Genomic DNA, 22327 nt, shown 5'->3' with positions numbered 1-22327 from the left:
GCGCCGCGCATTCAGGTTCCGGGGCCGCCGCTTCCAGAAGCTTCTGGAGCGCCCGCGCTCGCCGGGGTCAAAGTTGAGCGGCGGCGGCGTGGGGGGGCGGGGCCGTGACCTTCCGCTCGTGCGCCGCGCGGTCACTCGGCGGCGGGAGCCCAGGAGGCAGCGATGGTGAGTGACCCCGCGGCTCCCCCCGCGGCGCCTCGTCAGGGAATCGTGGGGTAGTTCGCGCTGGAAGGAACCTTAAAGATCATCCCGTTCCCACCCCCGGCCCGGGGCAGGGACGCGTCCCGCTAGGTCGTAGAATCGTAGAACAATTAGGGTTGGAAGGGGCCTTAAAGATCGTCCCGTTCCGGCCCCCCTGCCCTGGGCAGGGACACCCCCGAGGTCAGGTTTTCATCGCGCCCAAGGCGATTTTCATCCCTGGGGCAGCGACCGGCGCGCACGCGTCTTTCCCGCGGCGCCTTTGGTTCTCGCTTTGCCCTTGCGGGTGTGTTCTCCGCGTTTTCAGCCCGTGAGCCCCGGGGCGGGTATCGCTGGGGGCTGCGCCGGGGCCCGGTTCTCCTTTCATGTCGTTTCCACGAGCGGGGGCTCTGGGTCACTGTCTCCATGTGCCTTGGCAGGGCGCCCTGGCTTTTCCTTCTCGAGCTAATCAAGGTCCTTCTTCCTGACCCCTGGTCGCTGGGATTCAGCGCTTGCCTTTATCTACTACTCAGCAGGTAGGTAGGTAGGTAGATCTAGAGAGGTAGGTAGATAGGTAAGATCTAGGTAGATGGATAGCTAAGATCTAGGTAGGTAGATAGATAGATAGATAGATAGATAGATAGATAAGATCTAGGTAGATAGATAGGTAGATGACATCTAGGGAGATAGGTAGGTAAGATCTAGGTAGGTAGACTTGGGGATTCAGAGATGCAGCCAGCAGCAGTAGGTAGTTGCACAATAAAAACCCAAACCATAAAAAAAAATCCGACGGAAAAACTCTGTAACCCCTAAGCAGAGGCAGATATGGAAGCGGTTGGGGTTTAGAAGCGTGCCAGTCCTCCTAGTTTTTAAGGGTTTAAACCTGAAGTTTCTAGTAAAGTTGTGGTCTGTCTGTAGGAGCCGACACAAGTAACGGCTCTGTCTCTTCAGGCTGTCGCCCTTCAGAGGCTGTAGATCATGAGGTGAATGCTTGAAAATACGTGAAGACACTGATTTGGGATACCTGGCCTGGCTTTGTTTGTTTATGCTGAAACACTCCACTACATGAATAAAAATGAAAATGCCCCAAGAGGTCATTAATCATCACCATATCTGGTTGGGAGCTGAATAAATATAGTTCACATTAGCAGTAGTTATGCTCGCCATGCTACAGTCACAGAGGGTGAGGGGTTAAAAGCTTTTCAGCCAGAGGAGGCAGCTGATCTGCTGGTGATCCCCCCTCTGGAGGACTCCTGAGCCTCCATTGGGTCTTTGGCAAGTTCTGATGCAATCAAAGGTGCTGCATGTTCGTTGCTATTAAAAATAAATGCTCCGTGGTTTTCCTAAACTATTAGTTTGTCTCAAAAGAGAAATCCCTACAAATTTCGTTAACCCTTTTCATTGCAATTTTATATATTATAGCATGTCTCTTATTACAATGTGTGCTTATTTCCACAGGCAGGAAAAGCATTTAGGAAGTTTCTTCCCCTCTTCGATCGGGTTCTGGTTGAACGCTGTGCGGCTGAGACAGTAACCAAAGGAGGCATCATGATTCCAGAAAAAGCTCAAGGGAAAGTTCTACAAGCGACAGTCGTAGCAGTTGGATCTGGAGCTAAAGGGAAGGTAAATGTCCTGAAGCATCACATCTGGGTAGAGTTGGTAATGATGTGGTGGTAGCTGGAAAGGAAGGGATGGCTGCAGTGTAAAGTTAGTGATGGCTCACAGAAATGGATGATGGCAACAACTGAAGTTGGAAGTACAACTTCAATGAGGAGGTGGAAAGCTCAAGTTCTCCTTACTGGTACTGGCCTTGAATTACAGCATCCTTTTAATCATCTGTAAAATGGAAAATGCTTGCCCTTTAGAAATCAATGTTATTTATTAGTACTTATAGGTAGCTTTAAGCAGTAGTGATGTGCGTTTTGGTTAAATTTCAACTTGGACATGTTTACTCAGAGTTTTTCTTTACCATGAGTCTGTCCTTATATATCACGCTGGTTTGCATGGGTATCTGCTTTTTAAAGCTTTATATTGTGAAACAATGGTAATATTGGACTAACATGCTAATATTTTATTTATAACACAAAAATGAATTTTATCATTTGTTTCTAAACAACTGGTTTGCCAGCGAGAGTGACTAGCTGATCGAAGTAACCAAGATGGGAAGGTACTTTTAAGTGGCACTTGGAGAAATTAGCCTTGGCTATAGAATATGGAAGTGGACTTTCTCCCTTCATTTTAGAAGCAGGTTCCATGGCATGACACTTAATTTCTCAGGTTTCTTGAGTATTTTACTCTTTAAGCGAAGTCCTACTCAGTATGTCAAGAGAAGACCTCACAATTGTATTGACACTCAAAACTAAATAAAAATTAATTTATATTGAGAAAATCTCTGCGGTTCTGCTGCGAAAACATCGCAGGACTTGAGCGCTTGAAAATTGACTGGTGTCCTTTTCTTCCTAGGTCCACTAGACAACGAAAATACAGAGTTGTGATTTCCTAAATGCTTTATAAGTGGATCGATCGTTGTAGTTTGGAGGAATTCTACTACATCTGTCTGTATTGTGGAAGACTAAGGATTTTTTTTCTCTTTCAGAATGGTGAGATTCAGCCAGTAAGTGTAAAAGTTGGTGAAAAGGTTTTGCTACCAGAATATGGTGGTACCAAGATTGTAATAGAAGACAAGGTAAGTTTCCCAATTTTGTGATTGCAAATTAAGCTGGTTCCTGAGATGTCATACTGCCAGTGATAAAAACTAGTTACTCCTTAGGGTTAGCGGCATTCAAGTTGGTATTCTAGTGGCAGCAGATGAATCCAGCCAGCTGCTGGTACTGGGAGTATTTGTTGCTTCCACCCCCTGCTTAAAAAGAAGTAGCTGCAGATATATGTGTGACCTGACCTTTGCTGGGTGGACAAAGTAGCTCCCTCTGCCAGATATAGTAGAGGGAAGGCTTTGAAATTACCAGGGGTATCTGGCTTTTGGCAGGGAAAGCTTGCAGAATTGTCTTGTAACAGTGTAACTTGGTAGCTCTTCCAAGAGCAACAAAAAAGTAGTTCTGCAAGAGGCAGAAGTAGTGAAGATTCAGTCACTTCCAGCTTTGTACTTTGTGCCTGTGGTAGCCTTGACTTCAGAATCAGACAGTATTTGCGAAAGAATTGATATGACAGGCACTAATATTTCTTTTCTTTACAGGACTACTACTTGTTTAGAGACGGTGACATCCTTGGGAAATACGTGGACTAAACTTACTGCAGTATCAGTCATCCATTCCACTAAAACGCTGAAGTTTTTTTTTCATCATGTAAATAATGTCCTTTATTTTATAACAAGCAGGTACCGAGTCTCTGAAATGACATGATCTCGCTGTAATGGTGGAACACAAATAAAAATATGTATAGCCAGAAATCCGTGGCTCTTGCTTGAGTTCCGTTGAGCAGTGAAACTCAGATGACCACCAACCAGCCTTAATTATTCCAAACAGGATCATTTTATATCCTTATCTCTGTACTGAGATTGTGAAGGTCTTTACAATAAACTTCTGAAACTGTTCAGCTTCTGTCTCAGTTTCTGCTATTTCTCAGTGAAACTGAGTCTCAATCGTGTAATGAACTCGATTGTAGTAACACATAATCATCCCTAAACCTGCATGAAGTTGGGAGAGTTGGCCAACCAGCCTTCTGAAGAGTTCAAAGTCTGCCCTCTGGAAATTTAATGCTACCGCCCTACTAACAGCCCTCTTCACTTCTCCTAGAACAGAAAATCCTATCATCTCATGGTCGCTTAGTCCTAGGCGTCCACCTACTGCCACACCCCCCACAAGGCCTTCTCTGTTCACAAACAGCAGGTCCAGGAGGGCACCCTCCCTTGTTGGTTCATTCACCAACTGTGCAAGGAAGTTGTCTTCCATGCACTCCAGGAACCTCCTAGACTGCTTCCTTTCCGCTCTGTTGTACTCCCAGCAGATATCAGGCAGATTGAAGTCTCCCACAAGAATGAGAGGCATCGATCTAGAGATTAACCCCAGCTGGTTATAGAAGAGCTCATCAGCTGCTTCTCCTTGGCTGGGTTTTGCTGTAGTCTTAGCATTAAATAAATATAGTGACTGCTGCCTCTACTGAAATGTTAATTGCAGTGGTTAAGTGCTACTTTTCTTTCATTACATTCAAGCTGTTCAAAATCAGCATTGCTAGATATGCCATGAGTCTTATTTTCTTTTGGAGATGACGGGAAAGGTTTAATGGATATATTTCAGAACCTCAGTAGCTGCTGTGGGGAATGTCAGTTTTGGCCTACCCTGAAACACAGCATGTTTTCTGCAAGGCTTTTTGGGTCCCCCCTCCTTGCAACTAAACTTCAACACCAAGGTGAGCTAGAACCCTAGAACCACACTTTTTTCTCCTAGATGCCAGTTATCATGGAGCTGCTCTGTTTGGAGCTGCAGTTGACAATCATTGTAAGATTTTTTGCTCCCCACAGTCATGGGATGCTGCCTGTTGGCTGGTGACCACCTTCTTTCTTAGGAGCTGTAGGCAAATCAGGCACAAGTTACACCATTCAGGACTAACAGGGAAGATGCTATAAAAAAACCACATTTTAGTACAAAAGACCCGCTTCCTGAAATCTGCCCTACTTGCATTTTTACTTCAGCAGTTACAGCAGTGCACTTGGCAGCTGAAACTTGAGATTTTCACGCTATAGGTGTCCTGAAAGACAATTGATTGTGTCATGAGACCCAAACTTATTGAGAAGCTTTGTCTTCCAGGACAGCAAGTGGGACTTGCATGATAAGTGAGTCATTCTGGTGCAGAGGGGAAGATATTCACCGTATTTACAAACTGCTTATGGAGACTGGACCCCATTTCAGACAGGAAAAATTACAGAAGGAATCAACTCCCAGTGGAGAAATGCTTAGGCCTAACATTTCAGCATTTCTTCCAAGAGAAATTAATGAGAAATTAATTACACAGGGGCCCCCCACTCACAGCTGGAGAACAAGTCTTATGAGGAGCGGCTGAGGGAACTGGGGTTGTTTAGCCTGAAGAAGAGGAGGCTGAGGGGAGACCTCATTGCTCTCTACAACTACCTAAAAGGAGGTAGTAGGGAGGAGGGTGTTGTCCTCTTCTCCCAAGTGACAGGGGACAGGACAAGAGGGAATGGACTCAAGCTCTGCCAGGGGAGGTTCAGGCTGGACATTAGGAAAAAATTTTTCACAGAAAGGGTCATTGGGCACTGGAACAGGCTGCCCAGGGAGGTGGTTGAGTCACCTTCCCTGGAGGTGTTTAAGGGACGGGTGGATGAGATGCTGAGGGGCATGGTTTAGTGTTTGATGGGAATGGTTGGACTCGATGATCCAGTGGGTCTCTTCCAACCTAGTTATTCTATGATTCTATGTGACAACGTTTGCAGCTCCTGTTTTTGAGGACTCGCTGCACTCTGTGGGGTGCGGTCGGAGGGCAGGTGACCCAGGGGCAGCACGTATCCCTCCCTGTTTGCACTGGTTGACTTCACCCCATGAGCTGTCTGTGCTCCCCAGCTGAGGCAACATCACCATCCCATCCCTCTCCCCAGCAGGATGACGCTGAACCCGCACTGCAGTGCTGTTTCCCCCCGACCCTACATCCAGCCCAGGCTTCCAGCCCCAGCAGATTTTCAGCAGCTTGAGGACATGCTTATTTAATAAAATGTTCAGCATGGCTGTACCTAACAGCGTTTACATAAATGGTTAAAAACTGAAGTCACATTTTGCTGACAGCTTTCCTGGAAGTAAGTAATTTATGGGTGTGGGGTCAAAAAAACTTTCCTGGACCTACTCGTATGGAGGACAGAGGAGCATCTGATGGATCGGTAGTCAGAGAACATTTTATTCTTCCACTGTGAGGTTATCATTGCAAGCAAGGACAAGGTGACCACTACGCAGCCATGGTGATGCATCTGCTGTTGCTGGTTTTTAGCCCCTGCCTCCATGCCAAATCCTATAACCCTCAGGTGCTGTAAAGGAGGATGGAATCAATCACAAAAGCAGATTCTTTTCTGTGCTGTTCCTGGAGGAATGTATACTGCTTTATCCCATTGTTTACTAAACTATTTAAAAGTTTTGATTTTGGCAAGTATATAACATATATATATATATAACAAGTATATAACATACATATAACATATATAACAAGTATATAACACGTTGGAACAGTCTCAGTGAGCGGCAGCTACACTGTTTTCAGAAAACCTTTATCATCTTGGTTATGATATCCTGCCATAGTAAGAAAAAGGTGAAACTGTTACACACAAGTAGGGAAGAATCATAGAATCACCAGGTTGGAAAAGACCCATCGGATCATCGAGTCCAACCAGGTCCCCAACAGCACAGGAATAGTCAATAAGGTTTCAGACAAATAGTCCACTTCGCACTCTTGAAGGTCATGAAACAATGAGGACCATGTGAAAACCAAAAAGTGAAATTACTGTTGTTCAGAGCTTGTTTAAAACAAACTTGAAATCAAATAAAGCAAAAATAATGAGCAGCCTCAAGGAATAAGGGGTTAACTGTCGAGGTACAACGTGAGAGACCCACAGACTTCAACACCTTCATCAAGAAACACTTTTTTTTCCCCCTTTTTCTGCAACCCCAGGAGCCAGTTGCAAATTGAACTAAGAGATATATACTCCCCTGAGAGGTATTTCTTCACAGACAGATTTATTTCTGTTTTAGAAGCAAGATGTCCATGAAATAAAAGTCAGGGACAAATGGGAACGTCAGATCTTCAGCTCTTTTGTGCTTTAGATATCAGTTAAACCTTGAATATGATGATAGAAAAAAAGAAAAAAAACCCTAACAAACAAGCTGCTGCATTTTGAAGGACTTAAATAGCCAGAACTGCTTTTGCTTTGGGACTGGCTAATTATAATATCAATCTTCTAAAAAATTAATGCTGGATTACAGCTGATCTAATGAAGTAATAGGAGATTTGTACCCTCCATTCTAATGCAGCAGTTTCTCCTAAGGTTATTAACCTTTTCACGGTGTCTTTCAGAAACTGCCAGAAGTGCTGAGTTTCACCGTGCCCCTCAAAGAGTTGACATCTCTAGGGCAGGAATGTGGACTAGGAGTAAAAGAGTAACTAATGCAAACTGAACCCGGGGCTCTACAGATACGAATGGCATCTCTGCATTGCAGTGTAACATTAAGGGAGCTGCCTGGTCAGTGTAGGCTGGGGTCAGGTAGCTGGGGGCACGCACTGGGGCAGGAGATGGTCCTGTTACCTATTTCTCATTGCTCGCACACTGCCCAGGTATCTCATCTCTGCCTTGTTGCTCTCTCATTCTTGCTCACAGACAGAAGCAATTCACCCTTACTCACCTATTCTGTACTTCTACCGTTTATTCTTTTGAAACATAGCAGCTTGCAGATAATTTTCTTCCTGCTTATCTTACAGAAATGATACGAGCCACTCTAGTCTTCCAAAATGTCTGTTTGCTAGAACAGGGACCCACTTATCAGCCAGCTATAAGCTAAGTGTGCTTGCTTTTCTTCCCAAACAGCAACAACAAATGTAACTCTTGACTCGGTAAATCTTGAAACCCAAGGTAATCCTGTAATGTCAGCACAGCAGTCTGACCTCTGCACTACAAACTCACCAGTCAGTGAATCCCGCCTTTAACACCTAGAAAGGCTTTGAACCTGCTTTGTTTGAGGTATCAGCCCCAAAGTCCTGTTGAGGGGCATGGGTGGGTATTAAGTTAATTATTCTTACCATTAACAACTATCTATCTTGATAGAGAAGAACTTGGGGGTGCTGGTGGAGGAGAAGCTCAACATGAGCTGTCAATGCGCGCTTGCAGCTCAGAAGGCTGACTGCATCCTGGGCTGCATCAGAAGAAGAGTGGCCAGCAGGGCAAGGGAGGTGATTCTGCCTCTGCCCCTCTGTTCTTCTCTTGTAAGACTTCATCTGGAGAACTATGTCCAGTTCTAGAATCCCCATCACAAGAAGGATCTGGAGCTGTTGGAACAGGTCCAGAGGAGGGCTACAAGGACGATCGGAGGGCTGGAGCACCTTCCATATGAGGACAGGCTGAGAGAGTCGGGGTTGTTCAGCCTGGAGGAGAGAAGGCTCTGAGATCTTATAGCCACCTTCCAGTACCTGAAAGGGGCTACAAGAAAGCTGTGAAGGAACTGTTCGCAAAGGCTTGTAGTGATAGGATGAGGGGCAAGGGGTATAAACTGGAGAGGGGTAGATTTAGATTAGGCATAAGGAGGAATTTCTTCACTCTGAGGGAGGTGAGGCACTGGACCAGGTTGCCCAGGGAATCTGTGGCTGCCCCATCCCTGGAGGTGTTCAAGGCCAGGCTGGATGAGGTCTTGGGCAGCCTGGTGTGGTGGGAGGTGTCCCTGCCCATGGCAGGGGTTGGAGCTGTGTAGGCATAAATATTCCAATATTGCGTGTGTGCTGGGGCGAGTGACTGATGCCTTGGTGTCCCTGCAGTATTAGCAACAAGCACAGAACAAACGGCCGATGTTCTCAAGCTTGCTAGCTTGTTGAGACCTTGGAATCTTTATTAAGACCCGTGGGTTAATAGGAAAGGAATGTACTAGGCGGAAAACACGAAGATAAGGGGCACATCTGTGGAAAACAGGGGGTTGCACTCTGTCCTTGTACTGCGGGATTCTCGCGGGCGGAAATTCACTGGGAGAGCTGTTACTGGATACAGGGACACTGTATCAGGTTTGCACCCGCTCAGTAACGTTAATCTCACTTGTTCCTTCATTGACGGGGTCTGTGCCTTAATCACTACAGAGCTGGATGATCTTTAAGGTCCCTTCCAACCCAAACTATTCTATGAGTCTATGACTCGCACAGGGCAGGCGAGGGCTGACCCCGTGGGGCTGCAGGCACTGATGGGATGGAGGCTGATGAAATGGGATAGAACCTGAAGAACACATTTCCTCAACACCCTTTGGCCCCACGACCTCTGCAGACTTTGTACCACCAGACCAGTGGCTCTGCCCACTGCTGTGACTCTGGGTTGCCCTGTGGCTCCTGTGGTGCCATCCTGCATGGGCACCTGCACCAGAGCAAAGCTCCGTGCTGTGTGCTTGGGCAGGGGGAGAAGAAGTGCAGAGGGGAATGAAAGGAACAGAAGGGAGGGGACAAGGGGAGAGAGGGAGTGGGAGGGAAAGGGGGGAATAAAAGGAGGGGGAAGGGGGGAATAAAAGGAGGGGGAAGGGGGGAATAAAAGGAGGGGAAGGGGGGAATAAAAGGAGGGGAAGGGGGAATAAAAGGAGGAGAGAAAGGAGGGGGGGAGAAAGGAGAGGACGGGGGGGAGAAAGGAGAGGAAGGGGGGGAGAAAGGAGAGGAAGGGAGGGTGGAAAGTGGGTGGAAAATGGAGGGATAGGGGAAAAAGGAGGGGAAAAGGGAATAGGGAAGAGGGGAAGGGGGGAGAAAGGGGTCAAGGGCGGGAGAAGGGGGGAAAGCAGATGGAGAGAGAAGGGAGAAGAGGAGAGAAGGAAGAAGCAGCGCGGAGCGGGAAGGGGAGGGGAAGGCACGGGAAGTCCCGCCGCCTCTCGCGAGAAACCCCGCGCGCGGCTGTTCCCCCCTCGCGACTGTCCCCCCCCGCGGCTGTTCTCCCCCACGGCCTGTCCCCCCCCGCCCGCTGTGCGCAGGCGCGGCCCCGCCCGTTGCCGCCGCCACATCCGGGTCCCGGGGGCGCTATGGTCATGGCGGAGGGCACGGCCGTGCTGAGGCGGAACCGCCCGGGCACCAAGGCCCAGGTGGGGCCGCGACGGGGCCGGGGGGAGCGGGACGGGGCCGGGGAAGGCGGGGGACGAGGGGAGCGGGGCCCTCGGGTTCCCGGGCCGGCGCGTTCGGGCGTTGATGCGCGGTTTCGGGCCCCGCGGGACAAGAAGGACATGGAGGAGCTGGAGCTGGAGCGGGGCTGGGGGGGGCTGGACAGCAGGGGCTATGAGAAGCCGCTGAGGGGCCCGGGCGGGTGCGACCCGGGGGAGAGGAGGCTGAGGGGAGACCCCATCGCTGTCTGCGGCTCCCGGGCCGGGCTCGTCTCCGAGTGCCGGCGACAGGAGGAGAGGGAGCGGCCTCAAGTTGCACCAGGGCACGTCCAGGTTGGAAAAATTTCTTCACCGAAGGGGTTTTCGGGCCCTGAAACGGCTGCCCAGGGTGGAGTCGCCGTCCCTGGAGGGGTTTGGATCGCTGAAGTGCTCAGGGATGGGTTAGTAGTGGACAGGTGCTGTTGGACTCACTGACCTTTTCCAGCCGAACGATTCTGTGAAACCTTCATAAAGTCATCACTGAGTTCGCCTGCATAAGATCCACAACTGTAGCAGGCAAATCACAGCAATGAAACAAAAAGGCCCGGGTCGCTGAAATAAGTAAAAGAAAACGTCATCATTTTAAAAGAAAATATGGTTTATCAAAATAACATCATCAAAGGTGCTCTAGAGGAATTAAGAAGTGTTTCAAACACATAGAGCACAGAAGTGGAAGCTAGAAATCCTGGGCTTTAGTCTAGTTCTGTCAGTAATGCCTTGTGCAAAATCTGGTGGGTCCCATTGCTCCTTTACACCTCAATTATTTTCACATGGAACTGAGTGCTCACTTTTCCTTGCAGCAAAGGAGAGACACTAAGGCCTGTACGGAAGTACTTTCAGAATGGGGCACATAACTGCACTTGGGGCACAACAACCCTATGCAGTGCTACAGACTAGGAGAAGTCTGTCTAGAAAGCTGCCTGGAGGAGAGGGACCTGGGGGTGTTGGTTGACAACTGACTGAATATGAGCCAGCAGTGTGCCCAGGTGGCCAAGAAGGACAATGGCATCTTGGCTTGTATCAGAAACGGTGTGACCAGCAGGTCCAGGGAGGTTATCCTCCCTCTGGACTCAGCACTGGTGAGACCGCTCCTCGAATCCTGTGTTCAGTTCTGGACTCCTCACCACAAGAAGGATGTTGAGGCTCTGGAGCGAGTCCAGAGAAGAGCAACAAAGCTGGTGAAGGGGCTGGAGAACAGGCCTTATGAGGAGCGGCTGAGAGAGCTGGGGGTGTTTAGCCTGGAGGAGGCTGAGGGGTGACCTCATTGCTCTCTACAACTACCTGAAAGGAGGTTGTAGAGAGGAGGGTGCTGGCCTCTTCTTCCAAGTGACAGGGGACAGGACAAGAGGGAATGGCCTCAAGCTCTGCCAGGGGAGGTTTAGGCTAGACGTTAGGGAAAAATTCTTTACAGAAAGGGTCATTGGGCACTGGAACAGGCTGCCCAGGGAGGTGGTTGAGTCACCTTCCCTGGAGGTGTTTAAGGCACGGGTGGATGAGGTGCTGAGGGATATGGTTTAGTGTTTGATAGGAATGGTTGGACTCGATGATCCGGTGGGTCTCTTCCAACCTGGTTGTTCTGTGATTCTGTGATAAACTTGCATCATGTTCTGTTGGTTGCATTCCAAGGCCAAGCTCAAAACACAATCATTTGAAGTTGCAGATGGCAAAGGTACCATTTGGCCTTTCTCAGAGACTATTTAAGCCAAGAACACATGTCCGAGTGTTCTTGTTAACATCCTGGCTGCCCCATCTGACAGGCACAATCGTGGTGGGGCTGTGGGGAGCGGCACCTGTTGGGGTTCCACATCATCAGGTGGCGATTCCAGGGCTGCTCCTCCTGGGGCTGAAACCTCCTGCCCTTATGCAACCTGCGTCTCTCTGGGAAGGGGACCCGCTGGCTGTCACTTTGCTGCTCCCCATCAAAGCAAGAGGGATTCAGTTCTGGACTTTCAAGGTTGTCTTAGAAAGGTAGAGCTCAAACATGTAAACGATGTTGAGATCGCCTCAGCGATGTAATTACCCATGAAGCCTTCATCCCAGACCTTTTCTCTCTGCTTCCGCGAGGAGAGCTTGTGGTCAGAGACGGCGCAGTGTGGTAGGAGAAGGCATTTCCTCCTCCTCCTTGTCATAACATGCACAGATAAAATGATTACATAGCCCTGTACACCAGTTCATTCCATACATGTTTAATCCATAAAGGAAACAGAATGCGTGCCTTTTCTTTGGTAAATTTGGGATGTTCTGGAAAAGAATAAGCTGGACATAGACCTAGAGATGGTCAAATATTATAAGGTATACTATGAAGTTAATGTACATTGAAGAATTTTGTAGGGAGTGCAGCGATAGGACGAGGGGTAATGGTTTTAAGCTGAAAGAGAGGAGACTGAGATTAGATATTGGGAAGAGTTTTTTTTATTGTGAGAGTACTGAGGCACTGGCCCAGGTTGCCCAGAGAAGTTGTGGTTGTCCCATCCAAGTTCAGGTTGGATGAAGCTTTGAGCACCATGATCCAGTGGGAGGTGTCAGTGCCTATGGCAAGAGGGGCGGAACTGGATGATCTTTGAGGTCCTGTCCAACCCGAACCATTCTATGATTCTCTGTAGTGATGTGATCATACAATTTATTTTGTGGCTGTATTGAAATTTTAATTTCGGATGACCGTTCGATACAGGTTGCTATTCAGCATGTAAATACAATTACTTAGTGATATTCCTCATTGCTCTCTACAACACCCTGAAAGGAGGTTGTAGATAGGAGGGTGCTGTCCTCTTCTCCCAAGTGACAGGGGACAGGCCAAGAGGGAATGGCCTCAAGCTCTGCCAGGGGAGGTTTAGGCTGAACATTAGGAGGTGGTTGAGTCACCTTCCCTAGAGGTGTTTAAGGGACGGGTGGACGAGGTGCTGAGGGGCATGGTTTAGTGATTTGATAGGAACGGTTGGACTCGATGATCCTGGAGGTCTTTTCCAACCTAGTGAGTCTATGATTCCAACACTGGATATTCACTCCTTTCTCCTGAGAAGCCTGTATTCTCTCAGGAACTAAGCTTTACAGTTGGCATATTTTCATTGAGCCATTGCTAGGGTGGCTATGGGAGGATGATGTGCAGTATCTCTGCATAATAAGAGGGAGTAGCACTAAATTTTAGATGTAAAAAGTGCAAAGTAAGGAAACACCTGTGTCTGGGACCATTGTAGTTGAGATGTGGATTTATTTGAGATGAGGGTTGCTGCAGAACACTGCAGCTCAGCTGGATCTGAAGTGAAACTCGAGGAGTGTTTTATCCTTAACAATACTGAACGCCTGGGGTTAGCAGAGCTGATAACCATCCAGTTATGCTGCATACTGACCATACCGAGAGGATGCAGCACCAGGTTAAGGCAGCAGTGCATTATATTATCTCGGTCTGGAGATGTTTCCAGCGATGTGTTATTACTAGAATGAATATACTGGGATTTTTAGTTTAGTAATCATTACGTAGTGTTACTGTCTACAGATCCCTCTTCTTCTCCATTCTTACACGACCTAACAAATAAAATGGGCACTGTATGCAGATATTCCATTTCAAAAATACAAGCTATTTAGGTGTTGCAGCAAGGTGTGGGCGAGAGACAATGTTCATCGTATGCCGTCACACAGAACTTTAATTTCAAGATGTTCTACTTCTCTGACATTAGGAGCATAAATTGCATTTCACCCTGTTTTGGCCAAGATTGCGTGCTGCTTCTGTTAAGGTTTAGCTTCCTGGAACTGTACAAACTACCTCTACATCCATTTCCCTGCATGTTCAAGCTTGTTGTAGGTTGTGCAATTTTATTGTTAAATTGGTTTAAACTTGTTTTAACAGGATTTCTACAATTGGCCTGATGAATCCTTTGAAGAAATGGACAGTACATTAGCGGTTCAGCAGGTACTCTTACTTAGGTGAAATGTTGTAAATCACTTCAGTTTTATATTTAGATTAAAAAAACAGGGAACACGGCATGCTATTTACCTGCTTAGGATGTTGCTGCACGGGAGTGAATTTCTTAAGCACCCTAAACATTTTAAAAAAAAAAAAAGTATTTGTTAATTGTGTATGCAGAAATAACTAGAATTCCCACATCTGCTTTAAACAAATTGGATTTAAGAAAATGGTGGGAGTTCCTGCAGGGTTCTTTTGTTTTGAGAAGAATGTTATTAAAAAGCTGTAAAATTTACTCATTCTTTTACCTTTTTGGGTAATTTTTCAGATCTGGCATTTTTTAGAACAGTTTTTTTTTACCCTGCCCATCTACTCTTTAACTTTTCAGTCCATCAATCACTTCTTGGGTAAAGAGAAAAAGTAAGTCCCTCAGAGATGTAATAGCCTAACTTCACTGTCTTACTATAATTACCACAAGATCCAGATTTACTTTTTCTTTCTCTTCCTAGTATATTCAGCAAAACATAAGGGCAGACTGTTCCAACATTGATAAGATCCTTGAGCCTCCTGAAGGCCAAGATGAAGGTGTATGGAAGTATGAACATTTAAGGTATGAATCCATCTTCTGTCAGCGCAGTGTCCCGATTCCAAGTTCTCTTTGTTGATAGTGGCAGCAAGTGTGTTTGAATAGGACGAATCAAAAATAACTTAAATGAAACTCAGTGTTTCTACTATTACATACTTTTATGCTTTAGTATTAATTATTTTCTGAATTCCTTGTTCTTTCTGAAGGTTTGTAATGTGCTCTGATCGCATGTTCTTGATGTTTTTTAAGAGAATGTTTATATCTCACTGCAAAAGTTGTATTGGCCTGTTTTGAATATGAAAACAGTTGTGAATTTCCACAGCTCTTTCTCCCAGTATCACCAGCTCACTAACTGGGAATATGATTTCCCTCCCTCCAGATGCTCCCAGTGCTTTTTCTGGAACTTGCAGGAAAACAGGCTTTAGCTGGGAAAGCAAGAGTCCCTTCATCTTACAGTTCTTTTTCTAGTTGTAAGGAAACTCAAAACCTGTTGTTCTTCTCGAAGTTGGTTTTATGCATCATAAAAACATGTTCAGTCTGGGTAGCTTTTGCCTGAAACTGTTTTTCGTTTGTGATGTAGGTTACACTCCATAACTCGTCACCGAATGTTTGTCACTTTCGGAACTTTATTCAGATTTCTGTTGTAGGATGGAGAGCTGAGTTCTCTTAAGATAAAGAATGCACTTCCAGGTTCATTCTAGTGAACACAGTATTTCTAGAAGTCTCGCACTGTTAGTGATCTGTGGCGGGACTTTAGCCATTTAGCTGATAGGGAGGAATTATATCTTCGAAGGATGGAACGAACCAGCTGAATGAATTTAAAACTTACACTCTGAAGAAATTAATTTTCTTGAAGGTTTTTTTTTTTCTTTTGATGTGTATTTGTGAAATTCTCCATGATGAAATTGATGTCTTAAATCCTTCACTAAATTATTTGTTAAGCTCAGCCTCTACTGTCAGGTAAGAATTAAGATATAACTGCTTTGCTGAGTAAAAAAAATTATGCTGCTGTGAATTCTGTTTCTCTTCACTTGTGATCTTTTTACAGTGTATTAATTCCTAGCCTGTTGCCATTTAGGTGTGACATCAGCTGGAATTATTTGGTGATATTCTTTAAGAGGGATTTTTGTTAATGTTCTGATGTGTTTTTTTCTGCTTTACAAAAACCATTTCAAAAAATGCTAAGAGATCTGTGAAGAAACCTGAATGTATAACCTTGTTTTGTATCAGATGTTTCCAGTGGGAAAACAAGTTGTTGATTTTGATGCTGCTGTGTCCAACTCTTTCTTTCTTTAGACAGTTCTGCCTTGAGCTCAATGGACTGGCTGTCAAGCTTCAGGTAATTCTTTCCTGGATATTTTTATATTGTATCAGGAAAGGGACTTGTTTTGTGTTGTAAGATGCAGAGTTTGCAGAGCTTGCTTCTAAATTTATACACATAGAGTTAAGTAGTGGCTTGAGGTAAGAGCTTTTTAGGGTTTTAAAGATTTGAAAAGATCAGCTCTTTTTTACGTGGTGCGGTTTTTGTAACTGGACAATTGCTTTACCAGAGTGAATGTCACCCGGACACATGTACTCAGATGACAGCGACTGAACAATGGATTTTCCTTTGTGCAGCTCATAAAACTCCCAAAGAGGTATGGATATATTTTGGAAAACTGAGCCCATTGATGTAGGGTTTTCTTTCACTGTTCACATGTTCATGGGGAGACCATTGTAGCTGGCTTCTTGGTCAAACTGAGCACTTACGTGTGCTAAGAATATCACTTATGGTTTCCTTCTTTCCTATTCTGTAGTGGCTTATGGAAGAATGGGATGAGGTAGGAAGGAGCTGCTTTTTACCACAATATTAGAGACTTTGCACATTCCCTTCTTTTATTTTTTAATTTGCGTTGTGACAGCTTGAAACTCAAAAGAAAAAGGTCTTTGTTTAGCTGAAAGAAGAGTACATGCTGAGAAAAGACTGTCCTCTGCCTTGCTCCATAGCACTGGGCATATGAGCGCGACACTCTGAAAGTGGCTGCATAGGCACGCTCTCGGGGAAGTTACTCCTGAAAGGTAGTCGAGTCATAACAATACTGTATATCGAGTTTATTATCCACATGGCAGGAGCCGGTCACTCTGAGTGTCCAATTATTTAAATGTTGCTCACATCTCCTACTGAACTACTTGATACATTTTTTTTTTCTTTCCTTCAAAAGCTCTTTCTCTGTTGCTATTGCTTATGGCAATAGTGCAGTCTGTCACATTTATCTTTGTATTTCACCTTCTAGACCAAGGTATTCGTTCCCGTTAACCTTATAGTTTTTATCCTATAAGGCTTTGTTTTGTTTTTTCAGTTTCCTGAGATGCCCTGCTTTACCTCTGAAGGCCAACTGCTTTCCCACTCCTTCCTTTAACCCTCGTCCCCACCCAGCGTACTGCCTTGTGGTCGGTCTGTTTTACTCAGCGAGACTGGAGACCTTCAGGCTGCTTTTTATCTCTGAACACACATCATTCATCTACTGTTTTCCATGCTGATAACAGCTATCAGCTAATGGTCGTAGTGGGTGATGCAACTTCGAGCTGCTCTCAAAAATGCGCAGTTGAGAAATTGTCTTTCTGAAATTGAGGAATAGCAATTCAGGCAGACGTTCCTGCTCTCAGCCTGTCTTGGTTCATCTTTACTTTCTTCCCCTTTCTCTGTTTGTACTTGATTGCAGAGCCAGGGCTTGGCTTGTTTTACATGTAGCTACACTGATAGTTCTGTTTCTCCTTGCCAAGGTAAAAAGCATTGATACTTAGGTGCAGGTCTGGGGTGTTTTTTTTGTTTTGGTTGAGGGTTTTTCTTGATAAATTGTTAATTTAGTCTGTCAAAGAAAGTCTGTCAACTTGGCTGTGTGGGAAACAGATGAACTGTGAGTTAGCCATTGTCTTTCCTTTCAGTGTACTTCCAGTTTGTATTCTTATTATACAGCTTTACTTACAAAGATGAATAAGATTCACTACTTCTGTGTTGAAAGAAATGGTTCACTTAAGGAGGAAACTTACATAGATCTTCAGAGAAGTCACATTAAACTTCTGGGAATAAAAATGAACAGTGAAGTTAAAAGCTTCAGGAAACATAATAGAACTGTTTATCTTTAAACAAGTTATATGACAATGTCATGCATGCACTCGTATATGAGCTTACTCACTGTCTGTTCTTGTAGTGTCCTGCTATAGACTACACCAGACACACACTTGATGGAGCTGCATGTCTTCTGAATAGCAATAAATATTTCCCTAGCAGGTAAACATACTTTCTCTTTGGAGGAGGGAGAGAGGGAGGGAGGGAGTAGGTGGCACTGAAACACTTACAAGGTACATTGAAAGGTGTGACATTTTTCATGGACTTGCCCCTGAAGGTACCGGAAATCTTGCAGCATGTGTCACTTGGTAGAGCTAGTGTCACGTTTAGGCCGAGAAAGAATTCCTGTCTAGTCAAATAGTTGGCCGTTTACTGGAAGTAACAGGTGCTTTTTAGATGGAAACTGTTTTACTAATACTTGATGCTACGGGGCTTCTCGTGGAGAAGCGACAGCCTGAAAAACAGGATGGCCTTTAGACAGTTGCAGTGACTCAAAGGACTGAAACACTACGGCACTGAAAGCCTCCAGAAGCCAACTCCAATCTGCTGTGGGACACTGGTGGCCACAGAAGATGGAGACTGAGTGTACTGAATGGGCAGCCCATATGCTGGATCAGGGACGCCTAACGGGAGAAGTAAAAATTGTACTTATCCAAGAACCTGTTATTAGCAAGGAAGTAGAAGTGGAAGCCTTTTTCCCTTTGCCCATCAATGCTGTAAACAAGAAATCCAGTGCCTACCCAAATAACTTATGATGTTTAGCTACAGGCAAAACTTCTTCTGTAGTCAGAGTGGAGTATGCACCGACGTTTTTCTTCCAAAACCAAGCAATTGCAGACAGAGGTCTCTGCAATACTGAAGTCTAAATTTCATATGCAGTTATATATAGTATAGTTTAACAGTCAGAACTCATGTCAAGATCATGTATCTCAGTAGTCATTTCAGTGGACCTGTTTTATAACCTTTCTCCCGGTGCTTACAGGGTTAGCATAAAGGAATCCTCGGTAGCCAAATTAGGATCAGTGTGCCGAAGGATTTACAGAATATTTTCACATGCTTATTTTCATCACCGGCAGATATTTGATGAATATGAAGTAAGTAGTTTCAAATTTCATCTTGCAAGAAGGGTATTTACTGAAGTTATAGCTGTAGCATAATTGTATTACATGTTTTCTTGTAGTCCTGCCAGCCCATCTTCATTCAAGTGAAGCATTAATTACAGTAGATTACAGTTTTATAGGAACTGAAATACTGTTATACAGTTGTACATATATGTTAATGAAAATTAACATATGTAATTAGTTTGCACATTTATGTTTACCAAAGGTCAGAATTTGAAAGGTTTTATACAAACAACTCAAATTTATCTTGTTTTAAAGATTCTTGAATGTGTTCAAGCACTTGGTGTAGTTAGTACTGCGTGTGTGTGTAGGTTTCCTGTTTGTTTGTTATGCAAGAGTTAAGGAATTACAATTGAAAAATGAAAAGAAACAGAGTAACTGGTGGCAGCTTGTGCCCCTCCAGCGGTTTCTTTTTTTTTTTTAATTTCTACTTTTCAATTTCAATAGCTAGAAAGGAGATAAAGGGTATGGTTGGGTGTAAAAGGAAACCTTTGCCAAATCCGAGGTCAGGTTGCTGGAGCAGCTGTGGAAGGGTTGTGCCCCATTCTGCACGATTAGTGTGTGTTGGAGGGGTTTCACGGTACCTTAAAAGGTTGTGTTGGGAGTGGAGCAGGACTACGTATATTATTGCGTGAGTCCTGTTGAGTTGAGGTGTGACTTAAGCCTGAACTTCAGCAGGGTTAATTGCAGTAACTATAAACCAGCAGAAAAGGAGAGATTTAAAAGAAATAATATAAATTTAAGCATTACTACTTCTTTCTGAGACTTGTAAATCTAATGAGGCAATTGCATACAAGCAGGTCTTTCTAATATGTTCTCCTTAATTGTTTAAAATATTCCTTTGGTATATATTGTTTTTTTTCCCCTTTTCTCATCTTCAGAATGAAACTTTCTTGTGTCACCGGTTCACTAAGTTTGTGATGAAGTATAATCTGATGTCCAAGGATAACCTGATTGTACCGATTTTGGAAGAAGAAGTGCAAAATTCAGTGTCAGGGGAGAGCGAGGCGTGATGGAAATGGCAGTACAGAAGCCTGTACTGAATATAAACAAAACATTACGTACTGTATATATAATTTTAGACACTTCAATCACATACCCTCCTAGCTTTGTTTAGTACACACCTTTTGTATGCTGTGTGCGTTGCCTTTTAATATGGGAAATACTTTAAGTTATTCATGAGCTGTATATTCATCGATGTGGCACTCATGGTTTTTAAATAAAAGTAGTAGTATCTGTTTATAATGCCTGTTAATAAAAGAATTTACAGTTCTCTAAAATTGCTGCTAAACAATCATTGAATCACAATCCTGAAGCTGTGTCTGATTGGGTGGGGAAAAGCGAGATTTCACAGCAAGCCATTCTTAATGCAGTAGCTGTAGTCACTCCTAGTTCAAACATTATCACCTTAAATATATAATTCTGCAGGAAGAGTCTTGCAATGTAGCTTATTCCTAATTTAGCTTTTATTTTTTTAAGATGGCTTTGAAGATTTACTCTTGGATGTGCATATTCCTGTGTGTGTACATCTAGACGCTAATAGGAGCTGTAGTATAGTAATACTGAAAGGATAACTTCACTATGATACTGATCATCTTGATATACATCTAACATACTTTCTGGACTTGTCTTCTTGTTAACAGTGGAGGTTTGTGCGCAGCAGGGGCCGGGGTCTGTCCTGTCAGGGCAGACACTGTCCTGCCTGCAGCCTTCCTGGAGAGTAACTTGCAGAAAAGTCAGTGGCTTCTCCCTGTGCAGCTGTACGGCAACTGCTTACCTCACATGAGCATTCCTGTCACACTAAGTAACGCGCTAGCATGGTCTTTGCTTGCATTCCTAGTAAAAAACAGTCTGAGGACTTGAAATATTTAGTCTGAATCTGTGCAAGAGTTAATTCTATTTTCAACATACGTTGATTTCTTTTTCTTCCTTCACCTGAATTCTAACCTTTGACAGACTCGGATTCACGTTTCTGTGCCCTATCAAATATATATTTCAGGTTGTGTTTGCAGATTTGCAATAACTGACAAGTTCCATGAGTGCTGCTTAATTGTGTTACATCTAGAATGATAGATTTAAATGTTTTAGAGATGAATATAGCAGATGTCCTGCTAAGCGTACATGGTGCAGGGTGTAAAAGCATTAGCAGTGTTCCTATGTTAAATGAATTTTGCTTGGCTGTTTAAGAAGGTAGCTGGTTGTTTCTCTCCGGGGTTGCTGGGACCCTCTTCATTTCTGTAAGCAGGTTAGAAGGGGCTTCTCAGCAAGTTTCTGTAACCTACATTTTGTTTTCTACATTATACTTACTGGGAAAGAAGGGAATCCACCTATTTTTAATAAGTCTCTTTTCATAATACTCTAAACATGCCTTAAATTCTTTTTGTTTATACGAGTCAAGCACACCTCAAGCACCTGTACCACCTGGATGTAAAGGGAATTTGACCCATGAGAAAACAGCCTGACCTGGAGTTCCTCCACAGCTCTGCTGGGCTCCTGCCAATCACTGTATTTGACTCCCAGCAGGGTCATTGCCTGAGATGTTGTCCAGCTGAAAGTTGCGTTAGTTACTGTCTCTTCACAGAGCGGTAACTTGCCTTGTATAGATGAGGTTATGGGATGGCAACAGATCCCTCGATACCACGGGAAGGACTGAATTCCAGAGGTGGCAGAGTGGTCCTGGGGACAGTCACTGTGCCCCAGCCCGGTCATGGTGACAGAAACATGGAACTGGTGTTGCCAACCACCTTTCCTCTACAAAACTGAAGAAAATGACGTGGTGCTCAGGACTGCGTTGAAATATTAAACCTCTTTTCTTCCTCTTAGGCTTTAAGAGTTTCACTTCAAAACAAAACTGGGGAAGTTTCAATCGGTTTATTGTCATTCAGATTTGCACTGTAAAGGTGACTTGCTGTACTGAGCTGATTTTAGAGAAGGCCTGAGTGAAACACTGCTTGTATTTTCCCTCGCTATTGTTTACATGAGTACTGTGTACACACGTGCCTGAATGGTCCCATACAACCAGTTAGCCTAAGCAAACCATTAATTTGTCTAATAAATATTAACAGGTTTAATTTAGACTCTACATAACAGGGAAATCAAGACTGTCTTTGAATTATATTGTAAAGGAAAGAAAAAAAAAAGGATAAAATTAAACTTTCTTTATCCATACCACTGTGCTCTGGTAAGTGATTCTCATTTTTCGTGGGCTTCAAGAATCCAAGCGTCCGAGTGCTTCCGAGAGAAAGTTGAGTGCTCTCCCCTTGCTGCTACAAGATGCGCTGAAATGATGTTTTATTTCTTTTTCCAAAAGCAGAAAAATGCAATAGCCATCAGCATCTTGCAGTCAGACCTCAAATTTATAAATCTCCAATCAGAAAACGCTGACTCTACGGTTAAAAAAAGGGAGATCCAGAAGAGGACCTTTCAGATACCTAAAGAAGCCCATATTGACCACAAGTCATGTGAGGGCATATTGTAAGTGAAGTATAACTCTCCAATGACTTTTTCTTTAGACACTGAAGTTTTGCTGATGTTTGGCTTAGTGTATCCTGCAACAAGTCAGCTGCAGCGATTTTGCTACTTTCCTTCTTAAGATTTTAATTGTTCCTGATGTTG

The 22327-nt window shown here is 44.4% G+C and overlaps 1 protein-coding gene across 4 annotated transcripts; it reads left to right on the top strand.

Annotated features, from left to right (window-relative positions):
- Nucleotides 1–62: 62 nt before the first annotated feature.
- On the top strand, nucleotides 63–21881 carry HSPE1 (heat shock protein family E (Hsp10) member 1). 4 transcript variants are annotated; one of them, XM_069860715.1, is made up of 9 exons: nucleotides 1452–1474; nucleotides 1636–1800; nucleotides 13840–13902; nucleotides 14406–14506; nucleotides 15779–15821; nucleotides 16033–16119; nucleotides 17674–17753; nucleotides 18574–18685; nucleotides 19594–21881. In XM_069860715.1, exons 1-9 carry the CDS (start codon nucleotides 1463–1465, stop codon nucleotides 19723–19725), a joined length of 795 nt encoding a protein of 264 aa, XP_069716816.1. In that variant the 5' UTR covers nucleotides 1452–1462; the 3' UTR covers nucleotides 19726–21881. The 4 variants fall into 4 exon arrangements, with proteins under 4 accessions (XP_069716815.1, XP_069716816.1, XP_069716814.1 ...); XM_069860711.1 differs by lacking the exons at nucleotides 1452–1474; nucleotides 1636–1800 and adding an exon at nucleotides 9819–9941; XM_069860714.1 differs by lacking the exons at nucleotides 1452–1474; nucleotides 13840–13902; nucleotides 14406–14506; ... (3 more) ...; nucleotides 18574–18685; nucleotides 19594–21881 and adding exons at nucleotides 63–165; nucleotides 2774–2863; nucleotides 3371–3729.
- Nucleotides 21882–22327: the final 446 nt, after the last annotated feature.

This window comes from Phaenicophaeus curvirostris, chromosome 7 (assembly GCF_032191515.1).
Source record: "Phaenicophaeus curvirostris isolate KB17595 chromosome 7, BPBGC_Pcur_1.0, whole genome shotgun sequence".
In the NCBI taxonomy this organism is placed as follows: domain Eukaryota; kingdom Metazoa; phylum Chordata; class Aves; order Cuculiformes; family Cuculidae; genus Phaenicophaeus; species Phaenicophaeus curvirostris.
Note: the sequence above shows the minus strand (reverse complement) of the source record. Positions and strands in the feature narration are given on the sequence as shown.